The 27,519-nt window shown below is 36.2% G+C and overlaps 1 protein-coding gene across 6 annotated transcripts in view; it reads left to right on the top strand.

Moving 5' to 3' along the window:
• Nucleotides 1-27,519, top strand: part of UBR5 (ubiquitin protein ligase E3 component n-recognin 5) — a 124,792-nt gene that overhangs the window by 91,326 nt on the left and 5,947 nt on the right. For 3 of the 6 annotated variants that reach the window (XM_054708409.1, XM_054708411.1, XM_054708406.1), the window contains exons 35-56: nucleotides 1,908-2,031; nucleotides 2,595-2,706; nucleotides 3,769-3,900; nucleotides 4,277-4,534; nucleotides 5,066-5,334; nucleotides 5,673-5,884; nucleotides 9,524-9,754; nucleotides 10,210-10,283; nucleotides 11,442-11,614; nucleotides 11,718-11,831; nucleotides 12,783-13,003; nucleotides 14,709-14,829; nucleotides 14,913-15,017; nucleotides 17,429-17,672; nucleotides 19,202-19,313; nucleotides 19,946-20,090; nucleotides 20,993-21,123; nucleotides 22,636-22,696; nucleotides 24,466-24,641; nucleotides 24,866-24,950; nucleotides 26,020-26,175; nucleotides 27,102-27,215. In XM_054708409.1, the coding sequence (XP_054564384.1) occupies nucleotides 1,908-2,031; nucleotides 2,595-2,706; nucleotides 3,769-3,900; nucleotides 4,277-4,534; nucleotides 5,066-5,334; nucleotides 5,673-5,884; nucleotides 9,524-9,754; nucleotides 10,210-10,283; nucleotides 11,442-11,614; nucleotides 11,718-11,831; nucleotides 12,783-13,003; nucleotides 14,709-14,829; nucleotides 14,913-15,017; nucleotides 17,429-17,672; nucleotides 19,202-19,313; nucleotides 19,946-20,090; nucleotides 20,993-21,123; nucleotides 22,636-22,696; nucleotides 24,466-24,641; nucleotides 24,866-24,950; nucleotides 26,020-26,175; nucleotides 27,102-27,215 (3,370 nt within the window). The remainder of the gene's footprint in view (nucleotides 1-1,907; nucleotides 2,032-2,594; nucleotides 2,707-3,768; nucleotides 3,901-4,276; nucleotides 4,535-5,065; nucleotides 5,335-5,672; nucleotides 5,885-9,523; nucleotides 9,755-10,209; nucleotides 10,284-11,441; nucleotides 11,615-11,717; nucleotides 11,832-12,782; nucleotides 13,004-14,708; nucleotides 14,830-14,912; nucleotides 15,018-17,428; nucleotides 17,673-19,201; nucleotides 19,314-19,945; nucleotides 20,091-20,992; nucleotides 21,124-22,635; nucleotides 22,697-24,465; nucleotides 24,642-24,865; nucleotides 24,951-26,019; nucleotides 26,176-27,101; nucleotides 27,216-27,519) is intronic. The other 3 variants (XM_054708410.1, XM_054708407.1, XM_054708408.1) reach the window with 2 other exon arrangements.

The following is a 27,519-nucleotide window of genomic DNA, read 5'->3' as shown; positions in this document are numbered from 1 at the left end:
TGACCAGGGTTCCAAGCATGTCTCTACACTTGACCAGTTTCTGGGATTTCTCTTGTGTTAGATGGTAGATGGTGTTTACCACTACATTGAGTATAAATTCTTAAGTTCAATTGTTTTGCTTTTCTGTTGCTTCCTCCCACCTCTTTAAAACTCTTAATGTCTTTATTAATTCATTTGTGTCTACTCTGTCTCTGTGCCTCATATAATAATTGTTACTGAAAGTTTAGTATGAACTAGGAACTTTCCTAAGCATTATAGATGTATTACCTGTGTAATACATCTTCCAGTTTTAAAAGGGAAGAAACCGAGGTTCCGAGAGGTGTTAGATAACAGGTTCCACAGTTATTGATGTTTAAAAATATTTAAAAATCTAGACAGGTGTTTTCCTTTGCTGTTACATTAGGCAGAGTATTAAATGGCAGAGTAGAGAGAGAAATTGCTGCTTGGTGCTTACTGATAGTGTTGAGGTATTGGATTGACCAACACTGAAGCCCACCTCCCCTCAAAGTGCAAATTGCAGCTCCAAACTCTCATGAGAACTTCTAACTTTTAGTTAGAAGTTCTTTGAAAAGATGTTCTTCCTGTCTCCAACTTGGCTGATACAGGATAAGTCTCTTGAATCTGTTGTCCTTTCTTGATTTATGTTTGGCTCATGTATTTGATAGAAGAGAAGATTTCTATGGTGTAACTTCCTATTTTGCTCAGACCCCAGGCTGTCTTCTGTGAAAACTATGGCTCCTTTAACCCTTCTAGTCCAAGAGACTTGTTTCTTGAAGGCTGTGTCTCAGTTGATGACTCTTCATGTGTAACTGGTTTGATTTTGTTTCGCAGAGCAGCTGAGATGAAGTGATTTAAAATCTATAATAAAAGCATAACATGCTAATTAGACCAGATGTCCTTCCGGACGAAGCCGGGGCTGTGAGGGAAGCCTGGGTCCTGGGTGCCTGCTGGCGGCTGGAGGGGAGCCGGTGCTGGCAGCTGGGGAAAGGAAGGCCTGCTCTTGCACGAATTTCGTGCATCGGGCCTCTAGTCTGTAAATAAAGGATAATAGGTAGATCACAGGGTAAGTTAGCCACTACCTGCATTTTAAGCTGCACTCTCTGCTTCCCCCATTTTTATTTATTTTTTAAATTATGGAGGCTTCTGTCCTTTCTTGGCTGTTTCTCAATTTGATTTTTAGGAAAGTAACATTATTTTGTCACCCACCTTTCATTATGATTCTATTTTAACATCACACTTTTGAACTGATGTGTTCCCTCATATCACCCAGCAAGTCAAAGGTTAATAAGCTGATGCAAAGTAGGTAATGTCATGTCTCTTAAAGAGTGAATTATTTATAGTAAGCACACTTTTGTTAATGGATGAATGCTTCTTGGAGCCTTTGGAAGTTAAGAACTGCTGGTGTTGAAATCATTGGAAAAGGGAAAACTTCCCTTTAAAATATTTCAGTGTAGGGACTCATGAAAAGTAAAGTAACAACAGTTCTGAGCCTGGCCAGTGTTGCTCAGTGGTTGAGTGTTGACCTATGAACCAGGAGGTCATAGTTCAATTCCAGTCAGGGCACATTGCCAAGATGCAGGCTCGATCCCCAGTAGTGGGTGTGAAGGAGTGGACTGATTGATGATTCTCTCTTACTGATGTTTCTATTTCTCTCTCCCTTTCTCTTTCTGAAATCAGTAAAAATACATCTTTAAAGAAGACCACAATTCTGAGATTTATAAGTTATTCTTTATGATAAAATAACTTCTTTGGGGTTTATATTTTCTGTGAGACTAGAGCAGTTATTACTGGTTTCCCAAGAATTTTCAGGTCCTATTTAAAATAGCATTCTAGCAAGTGAATCACACTGAGTAACATTATGTCCGAGGTATGACTGCAGTGTACTTCTGACCTCTGCTTCCTTACAGCTCCAGCCAGTCTCAGTCGTCCTACATCCTCCGGAACCCACAGCAGAGGCGCATCAGCCAGTCTCAGCCTGTTCGGGGCAGAGACGAAGAACAGGATGACATTGTCTCAGCAGATGTGGAAGAGGTAGTTTTAATTGGGGTAGACAAGAAGCTTTATTTGGGAGGGGAGGAGGGGAAAGTAGTCTAGAAGTGAGCTTACTATTGTTCAATGCATTTGTTTCCAGCTTCTGGATTTTTGTTTTCATTTGTGGTATACATCTTAAAAATGTTTTAATAGTGCTTGATTTACTGGGTAATAGGAAATTGGAAACGTAACTTGTTTTAACTTAAGGATTAATAGAGAAGATATTCTCAATGTTAGAAACAGTTTTAGTAGTTTTGTGCAATGTATTTGAAGTAGAGAGAAAACTGCATATTTTTTGGGGTAAATTTTATAATTGCAAAAGTTAAAAAACTATACATTGTTATAGTTCTAATTTTGAGGTTCTATATATGGGCAATAATTATAAACATTGAGATAGGTCAACATAATTTTTGGTAGCAAATTGTCACTAGCAAATGAAGAGTTCAGTTCCCTGTATTTAGGGATCCTTATGTTTTCATTGACTAACTGCTGTGGAGGAACATTGGTAGAGAAGTAGGTTCATTATATGCTTTGATGGTCTACAAGTAAGGTTCTGGATTTAGGTTGAGGTGGTAGAAGGTGTGGCTGGAGAAGAGGATCATCATGATGAACAGGAAGAACATGGGGAAGAAAATGCTGAGGCTGAGGGCCAACATGATGAGCATGATGAGGACGGTATGCAAGTTGAGAAATTTTTCAATATGAGTAAATCAGGTACCTTAAAGAGAGATTTTAATACAGAGAAAAGCCCCATTTGATGTTTAGCAAATTGTTCAACATATTTTCTGCCAAGGGATTCTGTAGCATGTTTCAACTGTTAGGAGGTAGTATGTGTGTGTAGATACAAACAGTTGTTTGTATGGAAAATAATATAATAATAGTACAAGAATAAATTGTTTCATGTGCTCACAACTATCAACCTACTTTTGCCCCACTATGTACATATACACATATATTACATATACAAATGTGCATATAAATATACTTATGCATGTACATACACATGTGTATACATATATGCATATATAAATATATGTATATTTATAACATAATTCTCTTCTCCCTTTCTACCTTTTGGTCTAAGTCACTTTATTTGTTTATGAGGCTTTTAGAAATTAAAATAATCATAACTGTATTATGAGACATTTGGAAATTAGAGAAAAGGAAAACATATGACCCATAATGCCAGCTGTATGCTAACAGTTTGTATTTTACTTTCAGTCCTGTTCTGTACTGCCCTAGTCCCTTTCGTGTCCTTTAGATATAGTATATGACATTTTTGTGACTTTCTTTTTAACTTGAAAATAATCATTTTGGCCTTTTTGCTACATAGTCACCTTAACCATTTTTATCAGTAGTTATAGAATAGACTTGTTTTTTGGAACTAGCTTTATTGCAGTATAACTAATGTACAATAAATTTTACATAAAGAATAGACATTTTTAACTTCCTTCCCCATAAACGAGAAGGAAGCAGTGGGCCTAGCCCAGAGCTCTTCCCCCTGCTGAAGTCGTCAGCTCAACACTTTTTCCATAAGACTCTGCAGGGCAGGCTTGAATTGCTGTGTGATAATCCACTTAATGCCATAGTTTACCTAGGCATCCCTTCCCTTTGCCCCTTCTTCCCCCTCTTACTTTCTTAGTTTCCTCCCTTATGATATTCTGACTTACAAAACCCAGTCTGGACCCACAGGGAGTTTGTACTTCTTTTTTCTTATTACTTAAATGTATTTGCTAGGGAGTGACATGGAGCTGGACTTACTCGCAGCAGCTGAAACAGAAAGTGACAGTGAAAGCAATCATAGCAACCAAGATAATGCCAGTGGGCGCAGAAGTGTTGTCACTGCAGCAACTGCTGGTTCAGAAGCAGGTATGGTGCCTTTTCCCAACAACTCTCACTTACACTAAGACTGTGTGTATTTAGCATGAATTGGTTAAACTGTATTCTGTTTACTAAGCACAAGGGTGACAATCTTTTTATAACATCATCTTTTTTTTCCTATAAGTGCTAGTAAAGAAGGTGCTATTTTAGTAACTTTTTTGCTTATTTAAATAATGGATTAATTTTAAGATTCATTTAAAAGAGTTCTTTCTAATTAAACTATTTTAATGATGTGTTTTGTAGACTGTTGAATAGAGCCTGACATTCTGTTTAATTCATATATTTTCCTGAATGAGGGGGTACACTGTAGTTTTAAATGTCAACAAACTCACAATGGTTTTGCTTTTAAAAATTAAAAATTTAGGTGCAAGCAGTGTTCCTGCCTTCTTTTCTGAAGATGACTCGCAGTCAAATGACTCGAGTGATTCTGATAGCAGCAGCAGTCAGAGTGACGACATCGAGCAGGAGACCTTTATGCTCGATGAGCCTTTAGAGAGAACCACGAACAGCTCCCACGCCAACGGTGCTGCCCAAGCTCCCCGTTCCATGCAGTGGGCTGTGCGCAACACCCAGCATCAGCGGGCAGCCAGCACCGCCCCTTCCAGCACATCCACGCCAGCAGGTGAGTCTGACGACTTGGTGTTCCTCAAGTGTTGACTAGATATTTTTTTGAAGTTCCACATGTTCCTCTAGAAAACAAATAGTTTCATAATAGTTTTCTAATGTTTTGCTGAGGTCAAATATAAACATTATTTCTATAAGCTTATACCATGGTTTCTCAATCTTTGTACCATTGCTAAATAATGGTTTATTTTTGTAATTGTGCATTGCAGGATGTTAAGCATAATCTGTGCTGTTAGCCACTCACTAGATGCCTTTAGCAATCCCTCACTCTCGTGTGACAACCAAAAATGTTTGCATATGTTGCCAACTGTCCCCCCCTTTTGTGGGGGCAGTAGCAAAATTGTCTCTGGTTTATAGTAATTCTTGTCTCTGTTATCATTCCTAAATTAGCGTGGCTTAAAAAGTTTTTGGCTGTTTCCACATTTGCAAGTACATTTGATCTTTTAGCTTTTTAAAATATGAATAGTGCTCAAGAAACACAGTTAGCAACTGGCATTAGCTTATTGTGCTTGTCCTTTTTCCCTTACAGCAAGTTCAGCAGGTTTGATTTATATCGATCCTTCGAACTTACGCCGCAGTGGTACCATCAGCACGAGTGCTGCAGCGGCAGCAGCTGCGTTGGAGGCTAGCAATGCCAGCAGCTACTTAACATCTGCAAGCAGTTTAGCCAGGGCTTACAGCATTGTCATCAGACAAATCTCAGACTTGATGGGCCTTATTCCTAAGTATAATCACCTAGTATACTCGCAGATTCCAGCCGCTGTGAAATTGACTTACCAAGATGCAGTAAACTTACAGGTATGAAACCTCTGAAAAGTTACTCGTGCAAATATATTTTTTGGCTGTCAATTGTGAGAATTTCAGTATAATGGGAATTAAGGTTACAAATACTTACATATTTACATAATACTACTACAGTAAGTTCTCCCTATAGGTTCTTTGACTTGAAGCAAAATGAAACCAATTTTACCATAACTCTAATGGATATAAACAAGAGTTAAGTTTCTATGGTATCACATCAACAAAATGACATTATTCAAGGACCTGCTGTGTATCTAATTTAACTTTATTTTGTTAGTTTTAACTATTTTAGTTTGTTTTTTACAGTTTTAACTATTTTAGTTTGGTCTTCATAGAACTATGTAGAAGAAAAGCTTATTCCCACTTGGAACTGGATGGTCAGTATTATGGATTCTACTGAAGCTCAGTTACGTTATGGTTCTGCATTAGCATCTGCTGGTGACCCGGGACACCCAAATCATCCTCTTCACGCTTCTCAGAATTCAGCACGGAGAGAGAGGATGACCGCACGAGAAGAGGCTAGTTTACGAACCCTTGAGGGCAGACGGTATGGAAGTCTTCAGTTATGCTTGTATGTTTCGACAGACCCTTATATTCTAGAATGTTTTTTACATAAGATCTCAGTTTGTTGTGAAGGAGGAATTTAGTGCCTTACATTACTTCTTTTAAAACTGTGTAGCTGAAGCAAAACAAATTAGTTATAATCCAGGCTATTTAAAAAAAATTCATTTGTATTGTAGGAATCTTATGCTAAATACGTCGTCATTTTTGAAGTAGTTGGTTTACATCAGGGATGAGGAACCTTTTTTTTTTTTTGTCAAGGGCCATTTGGGTATTTATAATATTCTTAGGCCATACAAAATTATCAACTTAAAAACTAGCCTGCTACATTTGGTCAAACATTTAATTAACTCACCCCTAATGCCTTTACAAGGCCAGACCACATGATTTTGCAGGCCTATACGCCCTGGAGCCAGACATTCCTTACCCCTGGCTACGTCCTTGTCTTAATCCCCAAGCTCCACACACCATTCTCCTTGAAAGGCATATATTCATGGAAAAGTCATAAATTCATTGAACATGATTGAATATGAATGTACTTTATACTCAGGAGGGGGAAATTCTGTAATTACAAAAGCTATTCTTTGGTTTTTCAAATCATATTTCTTTTTTACCTTCTCCAGCCTGCTGAATCATAATTAAAGAATATTTCTTTGTGGATTTGTTATGTTCTTTCTATTCAGTTACAAAATAACCTTTTTCAGGACTAGGAATTAGGTCAAACATTGATCCCTACTAGAGCAGTGGCAGTGCTATGTAGTGAAAGTGCCTGTACCTCAAGTCAGAGTCCTAGGATTTGGTTCTAGCTTTGGCTCAGGCTAAACAACCTTGCTTCTTTGAGTGGAACATAAAAGGGGGAAAGCAAGGTCTAGGAGAATGCTTAGGAAATTTCCAGACGATGGTTGGAGTGTAATAGTTTCTAAACTAAAGTGGGAGGTAAAGGTCAGGAAGGAAGAGAGAGAAGCTTTGAAATCATAAACAGATTAGGGCCTTGTTGAGGGATAGAGCAAAAGGAGGCAGAATTTACTTTGAGATTTTCAGACTTTCATTATGAATAACTAATAGGAAAATATAAAGAAAAATAGAGGAGTGTAATGAAAATACATACTTGCTTTTGAACTTGTTAAGAACTACAAGAGAATTTGATGGAAATGTTCATTATGCAAAGTTGAATGCTTAGCAGAGAGATCTGGACCAGAGATAAGATTTTGGTGGCATCAGCTTTCCTGCTGTAGGAAGCCTGCTCCACAAACAGGCACAAGCCTTGTCTTCATTAGGCTCGTCTACTCCAAAGAACAGAGTTCTGGTAATAGATCTTTCATTGGTGACAGGGTTCTCCCTTTCTCTCTTGCTCTCACTCTACTATAACAGCTTTATTGAGATACAACCTGTTTAAAGTGTATACAGTAGTTCCATAGTTTTGAGCATATTCATAGCTATGCACAACCATCACAATGAATTTTGGAATACTTTAATTATCTACACAAGAAACCCCATGTCTATTATCAGGCATCCCCATTTCCCCTAAGGTCCAACCCTAAGCAACCATTGATCTACTCTCTGTCTCTCTAGATTTGTCTGTTGTGGACATTTCACATAGATGGATTTGTACAATATGTGGTCTTTTGTGCCTGGCTTCTTTTACTTGGCATAATGGTTTTAAGGTTCATCCATGTTTAGCATGCATTAATACATTATTCCCTAGTAATTTTCCTTTGTATGGATATGCCATATTTTGTTTATCTGTCCATAAGATTATGGATACTTAGGTTGTTTTTGGCTATTATGGCCAAAATATGCTTTTGGTCACCTTTTGGCTGTTACGAATAATACTGCTATGAACACTTGTGTTCAGGTATGGACATGTATTTGTGTGGACATGTGTTTTCAATTATCTTGGGCCTATACCTGGTTGTGAGATTGCTGGATCATATAGTAACTGTTTAACTGGAGAAACTGCCAGACTCATTCCTAAAGTGGCTGTGCCATTTTATATTCCCAACTAGTGGCCCGGTGCACGAAATTTGTGCACGGAGGGGGTGTTCCCTCTGCTCTGCCTGCACACTCTTCAATCGGGAACCCCTTAGGGGATGTCCGATGGCCGGTTTAAAACCGATCCCTGTGGGGATCCCCTAAACCGGCAGTTGGACATCCCTCTCGTAATCTGGGACCACTGGCTCCCAACCGTTCACCTGCCTGCCTGCGTGATCACCCCTAACTGCCCTCCCCTGCCGGCCTAATCTCGCCCCCAACTGCCCTCCCCTGCTGGTCAATTTGATTCTGATTGGTTAAGTTTCTATGCCAGTCAGCGTCAAAAGCTCTGCTTCCTAGGCAGCCATTGGCTCCTCACAGTTTACCCAGATTTGGTTCTGATTGGTTGGTTTCTATGTCAGTCTGTGTCTCCAGGCCTGATCAGAGAGGCGGGGCTGATCAGCAGCCCCAGTGGAGGCCTGGAGAGAAACGGGCGCGGCTGCTGGCGAAGCCTGGAGAGAAAGAAAGAGGCAACAGCTGATCAATAGCTGCCACGGAGGCTGTGGATCAGACCCTGCCTCTCTCTTCAGGCCTCTCTCTAAGCCAGATCTATAGCCCCCTCAGCAGTCAGTGCTTGGTTACCACGCCCGCACTGGTGGCAGTCAGTGCTGGGTCACCACGGCAACCCAGCACTGACTGCAGGACTGACTTCCAGTGTTTGGTCGAGCCTTTGGTCAGTCATTACAGACCCTGGGTTTTTATATATTAGGATACCAGTGTATGGAGGGTTCTAGTTTCTCCACATCTTTGCCAACACTTGTTATTATCTGTCTTTTTTATAATAGCCATCTTAGTAGGTATGAAGTGGTATCTCATTGTGGTTTTGATATTCATTTTCCTAATTGCTAATGATGTTGAGCATCTTTTCATGTGTTATTGGCCATTAGTATATTGTCTTTGGAGAAATGTCTATTTAGATCCTTTGTCCTTTTTTAGGTTGGCTTGTGTTTTTTTATTGAGTTGTGTGAGTTCTTTATATATTCTGGATACGATACTAGTTCCTTATCAGAAACAGTATTTACAGAAATTTTGTCCTATTCTGTGGGTTGTTTTCACTTTCTTGATGGTGTCCTTTGAAGTACAAAAGTTTTTACTTTTGAGAAAGCCCAGTGCTTTCTCTGTTTTCTTCTGTTGCTTATGCTTTTGGTGTCATTTAAGGTAGTGGCTCTCAAATGTGGTCCCCAGAGCAGCAGCATCAGTATCACCTGAGAACTTGTTAAAAATGCAAAATTTGGGGCCCTACCCTACACCTACTTGAAACTATGAGGGTGGGGCCAACTATCCCTTTTAACAGGCTCTCCAGGTGATTTTCATGGATGCTAAACTTTGAGAACCATTGTCTTTAGGGAAGGCATTCCTTCTGCCATTCCCAAGGATACTAGAATTTCTTTTCTGTATGAAAGTACAGGACTGTAAATTATACATAATGGTTATATTTCTGAAGCAGAGCCACAGGCTTAATGGATAGTTTAAGCCTGTGGGTAGTTTTTATCTATGGATAGTTTCAGTTCCTAATTTTGCATATTTATGATGGTGGTAAATTTCATGTTTGTGTTCTTTTTGTAAACATGTTCATTTCTTTTTATTCCTATAGCCGTGCCACATTGCTTAGTGCCCGCCAAGGAATGATGTCGGCTCGAGGGGACTTCCTAAATTATGCTCTTTCTCTAATGCGGTCTCATAATGATGAGCATTCTGATGTCCTTCCAGTTTTGGATGTTTGCTCACTGAAGCATGTAGCATATGTTTTTCAGGCCCTTATATATTGGATTAAAGCAATGAATCAGCAGACAACATTAGATACACCTCAACTGGAACGCAAAAGGTATCCATACTTGCCCTGAGGTTGGTTTAAGAAATACTTGCTCAGTGTGGTCTTCATTAGTATATTGTCCAATATTTGGAGTAAGGAGAACAGCTTTGCAAAAGAGAAATAGTGCAGGAATATTTCATGTGGGAAAGTGGACTTGAGTATATCCAACCCTATATTCGAGATAGTTTGATCTGATTGATCATATATTAGAGTTTGTATAACCACTCACTCGCTGTTTCTTGGTGTGATTAGCTTTTTACTTCTATTTAAATCTATTTTGTAATTGTGGCACACATGGCTGGTCAGTCGACCATTCCCAGAGTCTGAAACTTGGTCAAAATGTTTGAAATTGTTTAGATACTTAACAACCCTTTTCATTGTTTTTTTGCTTATAATTCCCAACATCTTTGCTTCTGTTCATATTACACAAAAATTTCATGTAAAACAACTCATTTGTCTTTTTAAAGGACGCGAGAACTCTTGGAACTGGGTATTGATAATGAAGATTCAGAACACGAAAATGATGATGACACCAATCAAAGTTAGTGTACAGAAAATCTGCTAATCTACTGCAAGAAATGGCTGCCTCAGTAGTTCCCTTTCAAGCTTTTTAATTTCCATTATTTTCTGTCTGGGTGGGGATTTCTCTATGCTTCTATATGTTCTATTTCTTGCCTTTTCTGTCCATTTTTCCTTATAAAACTTTGCACTATTTGCTTCATAACTAAGAATGATTAAGAAATATAATGAACTTTTCAATAATCAGTATTTTTCCTGCATAATCTTTGCATCTCTCCTGTACATTTCTTAGTTTTATTTTTACTCTTTTAAGTAAAGTGTGTAGGCATTGCATTAAAATCTTAGCAGAACCTTTGTTAATGATGCAAAATAGATTTAGTAAAGAAGATGAGAAATACTAATTATGACTCCCAAATATCAAAATTTGTAACAGTTAATGTAATAAAAAGAAAGTATTCCAAACTCAAGGAATTTTGGGAATTTTCTTCAGTTTATTTGTAGTTTTCAGCTATTCAAGTGGAATTTAAAAAAAATTTTTAATGGGTCAGTTAGTCCACTTGACAGCTAGCACTTTCACTCAACCCAGGGAAAGTCAACTGAGCTAACTGGTAGTTTTTGAGTACCCAGCCATTGCTTCCTATTGTTTTCACAGCACACAGGAAGCCCCTCTCAAAGTTTAATTCCATTAAGGGGAGTTGGTGTGCTGACTTCCTATCGGGATTCATGAGTGCCCAGAGAATTTCTCTGTCTTCTTTACTTACAAGTAAGCAAATGCTCAAATTTCAGCTCCTGACCATCTCCTCTTTTTGGAGTTATGTGAGCCGGGTCAGAATATGCTCAGGAATCTACCTGTATTCAGGTCTGAATCTCTATAGAGAGATAAAGAGAAGGATATGGGAAACTTCCATCTAAGACAAAATGGAGCAATATTTGTTACTGCTAATTATTTTTTTGGCAAGGTCTTACTGTTATTTAAAGTACACAGAACATAAAATTTACCATTATTACCCTTTTAAACTGCTAAAAACTTAAATTATCATTTAAAAATATTATATTATTTTTGAGTGCCATTAAAATTTATAGAGGTAATGGGAATTTTGGATTGAGCAGATTCTTTTACCCTTCCCCAGTGATTAAATCATTTTTCTAAAAACCATACATTTCATCTCTTTATGTTTAGGTGCTACTTTGAATGATAAGGATGATGACTCTCTTCCTGCAGAAACTGGCCAAAATCATCCATTTTTCCGACGCTCAGATTCCATGACATTCCTTGGGTGTATTCCCCCAAATCCATTTGAAGTGCCTCTGGCTGAAGCCATCCCCTTGGCTGATCAACCACATTTGTTGCAGGTGATTTAAATTAACTAGTATTCAGCTTTTTTTTTTTATTTTATTGACTTTTTTTTTTTTTCAAATGTACAGTGTAACTAGAATATTTCTGTTAATATTGCAGCCAAATGCTAGAAAGGAGGATCTTTTTGGTCGACCAAGTCAAGGTCTTTATTCTTCATCTGCCAGTAGTGGGAAATGCTTAATGGAGGTTACAGTGGATAGAAATTGCCTTGAGGTAAGATAGTAAAAATCTTTGCAATACAATATTTGTAAATAAGCATTTTTCGATTTTTGGAAATGCATTAATTCAGAATATTGTATTTCCTCAAGTAAAAGAAGTATCAGAAATTCCTGTTTTATGTCAACAACAGGAATTCCAACTGTTTCATTAGCCAGCTTTGAGACTAAATTGTGCTATGTCATGTTACTTCATCGATAAAGTAGTAGTTTCATTATGTGCTCATCCTATTTTACAGTTTATGGTTGTAATGTTTTTGAAAATTTAAATTTATATGTACATATATGAATACATACTTTATATATATGAGCATGTATAATAATTAGCTTGAAATTTTTCTTTTTGAATTTAGAATGTGAATAAATAAGGTAATATTAATAATTTGTTAAATAATTATATCTCCTAAGCACTGTCTCAATTAATCGTTATAGCCATGTTGGGTAGATTATCTTGATTTTATGGGTAATAAATTCAGGCTTGGAGAGATTACATAAATTTCATGTGGTAATGTCTATTGTTATACAGCTGGTTAAGTGAAAGATCTAGATTTTAGATAAAAGTCTGGTTTGAGAGCCTAAAATTATTCTGGACTGTATCTCCAATGAAAAAGTAATAACATGTTTAAGAGCAGGCATCGAAGAAATTAATTGAATAGATTTTTTTGTTATAGAAATGATAAAAAAAAAACTGAAGATGCATAAGAGACTTAATTACCACAGATAGTACAGAGATTCTTTTAAAAGTTCTTGGAGGCTGCTGTGGTAGATGCACTGGACTTGGTGATCAGTGAGGGGAGTCAGACAGACAAGAAATAGCTGCGTCTTTGTAGGTGAAGTGCCAGAAAGGAATTCCATCACTTCCATGTGATTGCTATGGAGTACTAGTAGGTTGAAAACAAAATCTAGTTAGTTTTTTTAATGTGCAACTTTTAAATATAAAAATTCATAGGTTCTTCCAACTAAAATGTCTTATGCTGCCAACTTGAAAAATGTAATGAACATGCAAAATCGGCAAAAAAAGGAAGGGGAAGAACAGAATGTGGTGCCAGAAGAAGCCGAGAGTGCAAAACCAGGGCCATCTGCTCATGATCTTGCTGCACAGCTGAAAAGCAGTTTACTGGCTGAAATAGGACTGACTGAAAGTGAAGGGCCACCTCTTACATCTTTCAGGTATTTGCTAAGTGAAAATAGTTTTTCTGTTGTATTATGTACTTTTATGGCTATGATATAATTGTAAGAATTTTTTATTTTAAATTTTAGTTTTATTTCAGTTGTAGATGAATAGTATAATTAAATGTTATTTTAGATGTTTGTGTTTTCATAGGTTATAAGCGGATATTTAAATACTGAACTTTAGTTTTATGGATTTTTGTCTTTTTGTGACTGTGTTGTCAATGGTTGGCATTATGATTTTCTCACTTTGAGAAAATTCTAAGACTGGTTTTTAATGTTTAGTACTAAGTTAACCTTTTGCACTCGGGTGTCGAGTGTGACTTGACACGGTTAGCATTAGAATAAAGGAATCGAGAAAAAAGCAAGCGAGTGCAAAGGGTTAAAGTATATATATTAGAGACCCGATGCACAAAATTCGTGCAACGGGCTCGGCCCTCACAGCCACGGCGGCTTGCCTTGGCCCTCGCAGCTCTAGAAGGACTTCCGGAAGGTCATTCAGCTGTCCAGTCTAATTAGCATACTATGCTTTTATTATATATATATATGTATATCTCCATGTCAAATAACCAATTATAGACTTATTTCCAGCAGCTCAGTTAAGGGGGGGACATGTGAGTAACTAGAAAGGTTTCTAGATTTGTGGTTCTCACACATACTTGAAGTTCTTCGCCAGGTCCACAGTTGGTCATTCTCTTGCAAGAGATAGGCTCTTTGCTTTCCCAATAAAAATTTGCCAATATACACTGTGGCTCAATATGGCTAATCACCAAATGATTTATAGATTATTTACTATATATATGCTCTGTGTTTTTTGCTTACATAATGTCAGATAATATTTTTGCTTAGGAGGAATTAAACTAGTGTAGGAAACTATATATACTTTACATACATGGCCTAACAACCATAAAAGGCAAGGAAGAATTACGGACTAGGTGGCCCAAGTTTCCTAGAGACAGTATGGCTTGAGCCGAGGTGATTAGAATGTGTAGAAGCAGGTGGATGATAGAGAGAAGAATTAGAGGTAGGGAGACAAGTTAGAAAGCTCTTATTAGTTCTGGCTAGTGGTTAAAAAAAAAAAGAGGCTGACATAGATTATTGCCTATGCCTTTAGGGTGGGGGGTTGGAAAGGAAATCATGGAAAGGAAGGAGACGCTCATAAAGGCCTTACCTTGATCACTCTGGAGGAACTCGGGGAAGAAAAATTAAAATTTGTTTCATGTTGGTGCAGTAAGGAAGTGCATGTGACTACTGAAAGAAGTCTGGAGGCAATGTCACTATAGCAAAGAGGCCATATTCAGTTTACCATGCTGAGTTGAGTTGAGTATCATTAGAGTGGTGTTATATTTAACATAGTAGAAATTCTGGTCCATTGTGAAAGTGTGAACTAGAGAGGTGTCTGGGAATCACCTAGATGGGGATAGACATTGTATTTGAAAGAGAAGAGGTAAAATGAAAGCTGAAAATAGGAGGTAGCCTGGGGATGTATCCTTACTTAAAAGACAGGAAAAATTGAGTAAAAATGAGATGTTCTGTGAGGAATGAGTAGCTATAGAAAGTTCTCCATTGGAGAAGATACGGTTTAAAATACTTAAAGCCTCAGAATATTAAAAGACTAAGTAAATTACTGCCATTGGCCAAAAGTCAAAGAATTTTTAGCTTTTGGCTAAATTACTTCCCCTTTCTCCCCTTAAAATTCTTACAGGCCACAGTGTAGCTTCATGGGAATGGTTATTTCCCACGATATGCTGCTAGGACGTTGGCGCCTTTCATTAGAACTGTTCGGCAGGGTATTCATGGAAGATGTTGGAGCAGAACCTGGATCAGTATGTATTTTGAGCACTTTAAATTCTATTTTGTCTATAAGAACGTATTTCAGAGAATAATTCTGTCATGCATTTTTTTTAAGATCCTAACCGAATTGGGTGGTTTTGAGGTAAAAGAATCAAAATTCCGTAGAGAAATGGAAAAACTGAGAAATCAGCAGTCAAGAGATTTATCACTAGAGGTAAAGGTATTTAGAATTTCTTATGCTATACATATAATATGCCATTTATATTAAGTTTAAAAACAAAAATTAATCTTGCTTAGGGATATGTGCTGTATAATTCAAAATTTAAAGACAGTAAGTGGTAATCACCACATTTAGAGCAGTGGCTGTCCCTGGCAGTTAGCTTCCTAGCATCCTCTCGTGATGGTCAGCGAGGTTTTTGTTTCAGTTTCTCTCTCTCTCTCTCTCTCTCTAAGTATCATTAAGAACACATGGATTTAAATGTTTCTGATGGGCTTCATTTCATTGAGGATATTATTCCAGTTGATGCTCAAATTGTCTCTCCTTTGACTAGTGGGAGTCTGATTCCTTTTTGGCTCTTGAGTCCTTTTGACATGAATAACCTTTGATAACTTCCTTACTTGTTGGTATGTCTCATCTTGTATATATCCCGTCACAGACCTTACTTAAGTTAGCCATTTCTTCAAGAAGTCCTTGTTCCTTTTGGTAAGAAATTGTATTTTGAGATTATGATCTGGGCTCTTAACGTTGCTCGCTGCCTCCTAGGGTGGTCATTGATTCTAGGCCTTTTTAGTGGAGAGAGCTAGGAAATGCTTTTTAACAAACAAAAAAAGCAAACGAAAGAACAAGAAGAAAATTATGAGTTCATCCTGATAATCTCAGTCAAATTTAAGATTAGGGACCACAAGGTTTTTTGTTTATTTTCACCTCTTAGTCTTTATCGCCTTTCTTCTGAACTGAATATCCAAATTCCCAACAACACTGATAACTTCACTCATTTGCTTTTATCGTATAGCATACACGTATCAGTCTGAAAATCACAATGTCAACACTACCACAAAGTGACTATTGAAAATAGCTTAAGATTTATTTGCAGTTTTTTGTCCTTAGAGCATATCCAGTTGGAGATGTACAAATTACTTTGTTTTCAAGTTATTTGAAATAATTTATCTTTGTGTGGTTTTGCTACCATCTCCATACAATTAAGGCCTTTTGTTTTATTTTGCTTTCAGCTTTAAGGGATTATTTTCTCCTTTTATTTTTTTATTTTTCATAATGAATGTAAAATATTTACAATGTTGCAAGGTCAACTCTACAAAAAAGATATATGTATTCAGAGAAATCTAGTTTCCATTCCTATTTTTATCTCTTTTACACGTCCCCTGCCCTTCAGGTTTTAAATTAAAGTTTATTTCCCTCCTCACTTTAAAAATTTATACTCATGTATATGTATTCATTACCTTTCTCTCTCCCACTTCCCACCCCTACCGTGCTATACAATTTACTCCATCTTTCTTTTACCAGTAAAGCGTATATACTAGGGATAAAGCCTTAACTGCATGTAGAGATATTCTGCCTTCCTATTACAGCTGTTTAGTCCTAGTGTTACTGCTAGGACATTTTATGATTGTATCTAATTTTTTTTTTAAGTCTCCTATTGATAGGCCTTTTGATTTGTTTCCAGTCTTTTTGCTGTTAGAGTAATGAGTGTGATGAGTAGCCTCCTGTGTTTCTCTTGTGGGCTAGTGTATCTTATATTTTACCTAGGTTGAGAGATTCCTAGACATTGAACCTAGATATCGGTCAAAGGGCATGTGCATATGTAATTGCCAAGTATTGGCAAACACCTCTGCATAATGATTGTATATTTTTACACTTTCAACATCAGTAGGAGAATAGTTTTACCAGCATTTTGTCAAATTTTTAGACTTTACCAATCTGACAGATTAAGAAGTGGCATTACAGTATAGTTTTAATTTGCGTTTCTCTTACAAGTAAAGTTACACGTTTCATATATTTAAGGATATTTCTTTTTTTGTGAATTCTTTGTTGATGTATCTTGCCCATTTTTTTCCTATTTAAGTTGTTGGTTTTTTAGAATCACTTTGTCTTTAGGCGATAATGCATACTACTCATGAATATCTATCTTTGTATTAGAAGGTGCAAAATTTTTCCCTAGTTGTCGTTTCCTTTAACTTTGTGTGTGGTGTTCCATATTTTCTTTTAGTATTTGCTATTTTTAAAATTTTTTCACACTTCAGATCCACTTGCAGTTTATTCTGATGCATTCCAAAATTGAATGAATTGCTGTTTCTAGTAGACCTTTCAAGAAAGTGTTAGACTTGAGTTAAATTCCATTATCCTGATTTAATACAAGACATTCTTGTATACTTTTGAATGTGTTTATTTGGAATGTATAAGTTTCTGAGAACCTAAATTTTGTTAGTTATTTAAATCAGCGGTCGCCAACCTTTCAGACCTCACAGACCACCAGTGGTCCGTGGACCACCGGTTGGCGACTGCTGATTTAAATTATCAAGAAAAAGCTAAAATTAGATGTTCAGATGTTACATAGAAAATTTTTGGGATGGTTTCCAACACTGAATTTATTACTTTTTGATATGTTTTTATAGGTGGATCGGGATCGAGATCTTCTTATTCAGCAGACCATGAGGCAGTTGAACAATCACTTTGGGCGAAGATGTGCTACTACACCAATGGCTGTACACAGAGTCAAAGTCACATTCAAGGACGAGCCAGGAGAGGGCAGTGGTGTAGCACGAAGTTTTTATACAGCCATTGCACAGGCGTTTTTGTCAAATGAAAAATTGCCAAATCTAGATTGTATCCAAAATGCCAACAAAGGCACTCATACAAGTAAGTACTCGACAGATAGCAAAAATCATAAAAATCTTTTCTTGTTTGACTGAAACAATGATAATCATGGTTATACGTACTTATAGTGAGAGAACTTTAATGTACATTTACATTTTTATATACTTTCATTCTAGATTAATGATTTAATCTTGTTTACACTATTCTAATCGACAGTTTAGCCCTTTTGTCACATATCTTTTCCTTAATGTTGATGAAAATTATAATTTCTCATTTTAGTTGTTACAGGTTTAGGGGTGGGAGGTTGTAAGATCCATGGTACATTTCATAAAGTAAAACAAAGATCCATGGTAATATACAAGTTCAGCCTCTATATTTAATTAGTACAGATACTTGAGAAGAAAATCCTGTTTCCCAGAGCAGTGCTATTAAACGAATGCTTTATAGAGTTGCTACTGGCTCTCAGTAAGATAATGGAGCTTGACAACCAAATGTAAATTGGTTGACCTATATCACTAACCTCACTGTTTGTATTTTGGTAGTGAGATTTCTGTTAACATTCTAGTGTAAGCTCTTTACCTCCTTTGAGGAGCAGCACTTTGGGATTAGAACTTTTGCCTAAATTTCAAGATTCCAATTAGCAAATAAAAAAGTGAAAATTGCAAAAGGCTTGAGTAGGTGATAATTTGTCATTCATGAATAGGGGACAGAATATTATCAGTTTTGTAGGTGGAAGGATGTAATAATTGAGGGGGAGAGGGAGTTACTAAGAAAATCCTGTATTTTACCTAGGCTGTAATGCATTTATTGGGATTCTGTAAACCACCACTGTAGAGGCTGAATGAGCTCTAGAAAGGATTGAGGATGAAAACATGGGGAGCATACCCCAGCCTTTCATCATTAGTTTTACCATTTGACTTTCTGTCTATAATAATAAAAGCATAATATGCTAATTAGACCAGACAGCCAAATGACCTTCTGGACATCCTTCCAGACAACCTTCTGGATGAAGCCGGGGCTGCGAGGGCCGAGCCCCTTGCACAAAATTCATGCATCGGAGCTCTAGTAATCTAATAATAAGAAATTGGCAAATGTAAATGAGGAAACCTGGGGAGTCATAATAATTCAAAAATAACTTTTCTGCATATTCTTTGGAAACCATAGTCATGCTTATATTTATAGTTTTAAAAATAATAATAGCTAATGTTCTGGATGACCTATAATATATAAAATCAAATACAAATAATAGGGAAGATGTTCGAATATGATTCTAATCCTGTAAGAAATGTCAGCATTATTTATGGTGAAACTAACATAGCCCAGTGGCTACATATTATTTCACAGCTTTGATGTGACAAAGGAGGAAAAATTCATTAAACAAATACTGAATTAACACCTAATATATGCTAGATACATTCTGCACAGTCACCCCAACCCTTAAAACCATAGGGAGAGTGATGCTCTAAAGCTGTTATGTCTTTCTTACTATGTTAGGTCATGTCCTCACATTGACTTCAAAGTAGTTGAAATTACATTCATCTAAACAAAGTGTATTTCATATTTCCTTCCAGGTTTAATGCAAAGATTAAGGAACAGAGGAGAGCGGGATCGGGAAAGGGAGAGAGAGAGGGAAATGAGGAGAAGTAGTGGCTTGCGAGCAGGTTCTCGGAGAGATCGGGATAGGTGAGATAATTTTGTATCTTTTGTTGAATTCTACCTTTTTGGATTAATTGAAGGCAGGTTTGTAAATAAAAGCATCTTAATTATGGACTATTTTTTAGAAAATTAAAGTTAATATTTGGATATAAACATAATAACTAACATAGCCTCACGTTTTTAAAATGTTCTTTAAAAACTCAAGGGCAGTTGAAATTATATTCACTTTTTATTTATCCTTCTCAAGTTCTTAATTTTTGAAATTTCATAGCATTCTTTCTTAAGTTTGTTTTAAAATTATAATTGTTGTAATTATGTTATTTAAACCTTTCAGTTTTTCTCCAGGTAGGATGATTGGCATTTTACTTTTGACTACAAGCTCTAGGAATTATGGGTGGGCTCTTGATTCTGGTATTTTAAGGTCTCTTCCCTTAGAATCAAATTGAACTATGCATCGTGAGTTTATAGATTTCTAAGTGAAAAAATCTAGATTATCTTTATTTCCCAGTCATCATCTAGTTAGGTATTCTACCACCGTGGTGTGCCATAATTGAAACAACCTGTAAGCTCTGGTTTTCTACCTTCATTACCTGTTGTGCTGATATTTTCATTTTATAGACAAAGGAAATAAAATCATAATAGCTTTGTTCTTCTTTCAGAGACTTTAGAAGACAGCTTTCCATTGACACTAGACCCTTCAGACCAGCCTCTGAAGGGAATCCTAGTGATGATCCTGATCCTCTGCCAGCACATCGTCAGGCGCTTGGAGAAAGACTTTATCCTCGTGTCCAAGCAATGCAACCAGTATGTACAGTGCAATTAGCTGCACTTAATTAAAGTTGGTATTTTAAAAAATTGTCAGCTCCTGGCAAGTCATGTGCTTGAAGACTGTAGTAAGAATAAAGCTTAGGAAGGAACATGCTTCCTGGAGGGAAATTGTGTAGATAGCTTGAGGTTTGTTCCGTTTTCCTACCTATGCTACCTTCGCATTCTACCTAGTAAGTTCCTTGTGTGCTAAAGAATTATCTGTGCATTGTATTTGTGCCATATTTGCACATATTGTTACATTTGAAAGCAGACTTTTTATCTGTTATCAATCTGTAGTTAGAACACATTGCAAATACTGTACCTACTGCTGATATTACAAGATTTTTATTTTGAATGTTCTCTCAGAGGTTTCTTTCATAATATGAAACAAACTGGTTGTGATTTTTGTCTTTGTACATAATTATATGTACAAGTTATAGCAAAAGAATAATAAAACAGAAACCCAATTATATTTCTGTCAGTAAATCCTTAGCCTTAAATATTGGCATCTTTTTCTCTCTCTTCCCCCTTCACTTCTTCCCTCTCTCTTTTTTTCTACCATTAAATGAAAGAAACATTTCTGGCATTCTGATAGGAAATAAAAACAGGGAAATTATTTGTATGTTAACTCATGAATATCAAAAGCGTTACAAAAAGGCTTACTATATAAATATTAAAATAGCTTTAACAAGACTGCTAGTGCATGGACTATACATTCCCTACCAAAGTTCCCTATAATTAACCTTCTAGTTTAATAAAATAACTTATTGGTTCAGAAGTTTTTGAATTGTTATCTAAGTTTCTTATTTTCCTTTTTCTTTTTGGGGCGGGCAAGATTGCTGATTTAGACAAGAAATTCCAGAGAGTAGGGGCAATTAACATTTATTCATCATTTACAGGCTTTTGCAAGTAAAATCACTGGCATGTTGTTGGAATTATCCCCAGCTCAGTTGCTTCTCCTTCTAGCAAGTGAAGATTCTCTGAGAGCAAGAGTGGATGAAGCCATGGAACTCATTATTGCACATGGACGGTAATGTGTACAGTTGGGAAGGCATTTCAATTTACATATCAGCTACTTTATTATTAGGATGTGGATGCCACCATATCTTAGAATTTATACTATAAAGTATAATACTTTAAGTGGCTTCTCAAGAAATGGCTTAAAATCCATGATTGAGAGAGCTGAGTTTCACATTTATTAGAAAGTAGAGTTTTAGCATTCCCTTATGTACGAGATATTAAGAAATTATAAGAAATACATCTCATATTCTCCCATCGGGATACAGTCCTCATTGCAGAAACTAAATACCTCAAGAAATTGGGGTATAGTCCCTGAATTCTTGCCATAGAATGAAATTTCTTTTAGGCCTCCTGATTTATCTCAATCCATGCAAGCTTTTGCTTTCCATTGTGCAATTTATTTGTTTTAATAGAAGAAATTTAAATTTCTTATCAGTTAAATTACCCTTCTTTTTCCAAGGTGACAAGTGACATTAGGAAAATATGTCATATTTGTATTGTGCCTTCTATTCTGGGACTACCATAATATCTAGTTTGAGATGTTACTTACTTTAGATGAAAATATATATTTCTTCTTCTTAGTCATGATTTCGAATGAGGAACTTAGTTTAGATATAATCCTAGAGATGGAAAGCAGGTAGGCTAACCTCTGAAACTAAATAGCCACTTCCCTTATTTCAGACTTTGAATGGTCCAAGCCAAAAACTATTGCTAGAAATTTATTTTCTTTGCTATTACTACTTTTCTTCTCTAGACTTTATGCACTATTTCTTTATTCCTCTTTCCTGTCTCTGGAGGTATCAGCACACTGAAAGAGCTTAGCCCATTATAGAAAATGTTGAGAGGATTATACATTTTTGATAAGAAAGAGTTTTGTAAACATATGTAAGGTTTGCTAATATAGTAGTGTTTTCTATAGAATGCAAAAAATACATAATATTGACTGCTTCCTTCACCTACATGGGGTTATGGAGTATGAAGTTATTAGTATTCTAGAATAATAACTAAAAAATTTGATTCCATTGTGGTTGCTTTATGAACATTTTTCTGTTCTTTATAATGCTTCCCCAAGCTAACTTTTAGCACCCCTATGAAGAGCACATTTATTTTGTCTTAGCCTTTAGTTCATTATCTTTTTTTTAAAAATATATTTTATTGATTTTTTACAGAGAGGAAGAGAGAGGGATAGAGAGTTAGAAACATCGATGAGAGAGAAACATCGATTAGCTGCCTCTTACACACCCCCTACCGGGGATGTGCTCGCAACCAAGGTACATGCCCTTGACCGGAATCGAACCTGGGACCCTTGAGTCTGCAGGCCGACGCTCTATCCACTGAGCCAAACCGGTTTCGGCTAGTTCATTATCTTGAATCATGCTTGGAACATCTAGTGCTTTTTATTTACTTCAAAACTTAAATGTATTTATAAATTCTTATAAATTTAAATTCACATGTTTTCTCTACACTAAATTCTATAAATTTCAGTTATCTGGAATGTGAAAGGCATTTTGTTTGTTTTTAGGGAAAATGGAGCTGATAGTATCCTGGATCTTGGATTATTAGACTCCTCAGAAAAGGTACAGGTAAGGGATATTTTGTATATGTGCTATTAATAAGCACTTGTAATTTGAATTACAGGAGGGGAGGAAAGCCATATTTATGAAGGAACTATGTCTTTATAAGTAAAATGCTTGATTATAGTAGAGAAAAATACAAAGATAGGTGTCATGTACACAATCAAGTAATGAGATTAGTTTAGTTAGGGCTCAATATACTAGTAACCCCATTCACTGGCTGCCTCCATTTAATCACAGCCTGAATTAAGCTGTAATTTACAGATGTCATGAATTAATAGCAGAGGAGAGGCAGTAGGGAAGCCTAGAGCTTATTCTTCAAAGAAGCAGTGAGTGCAAAAGATGCAGACAAAATATGATGTAGTATAGTAGTAAGGTTTTATTCTTGAGCTACAAAGGACTTTCATTATCGGCCAAGATGGAGCAAACCCAGTATAATCTTATCTCTTTCACTGCTTACATCTAAAAACTCTAGACAAATACAAAATGGAACTGCCTGAGGATCCTGAAAAATAAACAGTAGCAAACAGATTGGAGCAGGAAATCAAAACTTGAAAAAACAGTTGGTATGGCATTGTTTTAAGGAGGGGAGTAAAGCTGATCATTGCTACTCGAGCAAAGGCTTTGAGAACTAACCTACAGTGCATAAACCACTGTCCAAGTCCCAGAGTACATCAGATGGTGAATATGCAGAGCAGGCCCTAAACAGTAAAATGAAAAGCTTTGGAAACTTAATTGGTATTGGAACCACTGCACATAGAAGGTAACACTTCTAATCTGAAGCTAACCAGGTTGATTGCCAAAATATCAACATTCTCTGTGTCATTTTAATAACACCCCAACTTTCACAATTTAATATTCAGAATCTGGGAAACACTCCAAAATTACTCAACATCAGAGAACCAGGAAAGGCTGACCAATTCTCCCAGTAGAGGTTAACTTAGAGATGACCCACTTGTTGGAATTATCAAAGATTTTACATCTCATGTTCTTTCTATGAAGTAAAGCAGTAAACACTATGGATGACAAAATAGAGGTTCTAAGCAGAGAAATTAAAACATAAGAGAATGGAAGGAAAATATTAGAATTAAAGTACAATGACTAAAAGAAAATACTTCACTGGATAGGTGAGTAGCAGAATGAAGACAGAAAAGTGCCAGTCAACTTGAAGAGAGCTAGAAATTATCCATGTTGAAAACAGATTTCAAATGGAACTATTTCAGGGACCATGAAAGATCAAACATTCATGTCATTGGAGTATCCAGAAAAGAGGAGAAAAAGCTTGCTACAGAAAAAATATTTGAAGAAATAATAGCTGAAACTTGCCATAGATTGTATAGATTCAAGAAGGGCAGTGAACTATAAACAGGATAAACTAAAAGAAACCTATGTCTAAACACATTATAATAAAACTGCTTTTGTAAAAATAAAACAAAGCAGCCAAAAAACAGTGCCTTACATAGGAGGGAAATGATGATTTGAAAGACTGGATTTCTCATCAAAAACTGGGAAGGTTGGAAGAGAATGAAATGGAACATCATCCTTAAAGTGCTTTAAGAATTATCATTCTAGACTTCTAGATCCAGTGAAAATATATTTAAGGAATTAAGGTGAAAGAAGCTAGCAGAGTTTCATTAAAATGCTTTTGTTTATATGAACAGAGAAGTGAAAGACTAGTGTTGCTCTACCTACCTGACTTCACTTTGAGTGATTTTAAGTTCATATGGTTTGTTTTTAAAATTAACTTTGGCACTTAACCTCTGATACTCTGTTACTAGGAAAACCGAAAGCGTCATGGCTCTAGTCGAAGTGTAGTAGATATGGATCTAGATGATACAGATGATGGTGATGACAATGCCCCTTTGTTTTACCAACCTGGAAAAAGAGGATTTTATACTCCAAGACCTGGCAAAAACACAGAAGCGAGGTTGAATTGTTTCAGAAACATTGGCAGGTAAAATACCTCCCATCTTATATTTGAATTTTCAAAAAAATTTCAGTTAGACTTTGAAAATACATTAGTTTTTTAAATGTGTATATATTCTCAGTCATACTGATTAGAAATTGGGCTATAGAAAATTTTTCAAAATACTGTATGGATATTATCTCTGTATGTGAGGGGTTATACATGTTTTAGAATTATTTGTAAATTCAAATATTTCCTGGTTTTATTTTTAGGATTCTTGGACTGTGTCTGTTACAGAATGAACTATGTCCTATCACATTGAATAGGCATGTGATTAAAGTGTTGCTTGGTAGAAAAGTAAGTGTTTTAATGAACCAAACTGCTCTTATAATTGTAAAATTTTTCTTTTATAAATTATATACTAGCATCCTGTTTGTGGCATTAATTTGATATTAAATTTTAAAGCATTATAGCCATTATAAATCATTTTAAAATATTTTTAATCAACCCACTATTGTTTCTGTTAATATAGCAATATCATATTATATATTCTTTAAAAAAAAAAAAACCCTCTGACCCTATTGAATTCTTAAAAGTGTCCTACCTAAAATGTTCTTATACATGGAATCACTGGAATAAAAGTTCAGCAACGTATGTTCAGTTGCTATGTCTAGCCTTTAATAATGTTAATGGAAAAGATCATGGAATCAAATAGATTCAAGTAAACGCAATGACATGATCTTCAGCAAGTTACTGAATTCATCTGAGCATCAGATTTATATCTGGAATTAATAATCTGTATTTTATAATTATTGTCAAGACTTGGATTCATATTTAGTTTAGGATCAGTTGCTCAGCATAATCATTGTTTAAAAATTAGTGCTGGTTTTTGCAAATATATATTTTTGGAACTTAAACATTATACTGTTGGCTTTAAATTGTTTCAAAAATATGTTGTAGTTGCTTTAAAAATTAAAATGTATTATCAGAACCAAAGATTATTAAATTTTTACCCCTTTAAATCAATTATTAGTTATTTATTGGAAAATTATTCTTTATCAATACACTGAGTGGCCAGATTATTATGATCTCTGAACGCATAATAATCTGGCCACTCAGTGTACTTCCCTTGAGTACCTCATTTATTTGATATCAAAGATACTATAAATCATGCACCTGATCAGTTTTCCCCTTTGCACTGGCTGATAGAAAGCTCAGGGCAAATAGGTGGTTGATCTCCAGCAAAAGTCTAGAATACTTTTGGTACCCATTTGAGATACAAATACACTGAGTGGCCAGATTATTATGCGTTCAGAGATCATCATAATCTGGCCACTCAGTGTACATCTTCAAATTATTCTTTATCATATATTTTAATTTACTAATGAATAAAGTAAAATTTTTTTTCATATGATTACTTTCTTAGGTCAACTGGCATGATTTTGCTTTTTTTGACCCTGTAATGTATGAGAGTTTGCGGCAACTTATCCTCGCTTCCCAGAGTTCAGATGCTGATGCTGTTTTTTCAGCAATGGATTTGGCATTTGCAATTGACCTGTGTAAAGAAGAGGGTGGAGGACAGGTAAAGCAATTATGTAGTTTTTTTATTCTGGCAAGAGCATTTGGTTGGTCTGTTGTGCTTGTTTTATATAGAAAAAACTTAGGTAGATAGGAGCTGAGAGAGAGGGAGGTCGTGGTGGGGGCGGGCGGGAGACAGAGAAAAGACACAGGAGATTAGCAGACAGATTTGAGAGGCAGAAGAGGGGTTTTGGGGGCACTTAATTGTTTGTATCTTTAGATACTTGTCTGATACACAATTGTCTTTAGATTAAAAAATGTAGGAAATTGCTTTATGAACTGTGTTATGCAAAGTGCTGAGGTCCCAGAAAACCTCAGCTATTGTTCGTGGATTCCGAAGAAATAACCTGGAGGACTGACTGTGGAAGACATGGGTTTATTAGGAGTTAAGTGCTCACGGGCAGCAGCTGACTGGTGCAGTTTACTGTGAGGGTGGCTAGCCAGTGCTGCTGTTTTGCCACCACCCAAACTTTCAGCACAAGGTTTTATAGCATATAGAAGACAGAGAAAAACCATGCATGCAGGGGGGGGATATGCATGAGATCAAAACACTAGCTGTTTACAATCCAGGCTAACTTTTTTTTTTTTTTAATAGTATTCCATTGTGTTAATGTACCACAGTTTTGTGTGTGTGTTTTTGTTGGGGGGGGGGGGGGTCATTTTAAATTTTTTTTATTGTTTAAAGTATTACATATAGTAGTACATATGTCTCCTTTTTCAGCCTAACTTCTAGAAGCAGTTTCTCTCTGGCCTTTCTTAGACTGAGGTCTCACAGTGTGCTTACAGAAGGCCTTCACTATATTTCCTACAGGGTGGGAGCGGGAGTTGGATCATGGGAAGTGACCCATGTTCCAGTTTACCATACAAACTGTTAACTTATTACTGCTTTGACAAAATTGCTTTTAAATTGCATTGCTGAATTTTTCACAGGTTGAACTTATCCCTAATGGTGTAAATATACCAGTGACTCCCCAGAATGTGTATGAATATGTGCGGAAATATGCAGAGCACAGAATGTTGGTAGTTGCAGAACAGCCATTACACGTAAGTGTTTACTAAAAAAGTGTTACTTGATCTGATGAGGCTCTGTGTGATCCTGTGTGGTAAACTAGCTCAGAGTATATTCAACTGTCTATAAAAGGTCAAAAATTTTAAACCAAAGTGAATTTATTTACAGTGTAAATTGCACCTGAATTCAGACCTATTACTTTCTTTGGGTGAAACTACATGAAAAAACCATGTAATCATCAGAAAGTTAATTTGATGGGCAAAAGTTTGGAAAGGATGTTTATGGGACTGAAATGACTACTGTTTTGGGGTCCTATGACCATCCATACTTTTGTTGACC

The sequence above is a fragment of the Eptesicus fuscus genome, chromosome 19 (assembly GCF_027574615.1).
Source record: "Eptesicus fuscus isolate TK198812 chromosome 19, DD_ASM_mEF_20220401, whole genome shotgun sequence".
Taxonomy (NCBI): domain Eukaryota; kingdom Metazoa; phylum Chordata; class Mammalia; order Chiroptera; family Vespertilionidae; genus Eptesicus; species Eptesicus fuscus.
The sequence above is the reverse complement of the archived record's forward strand: the minus strand, read 5'-3'. Positions and strand labels throughout refer to the sequence as shown.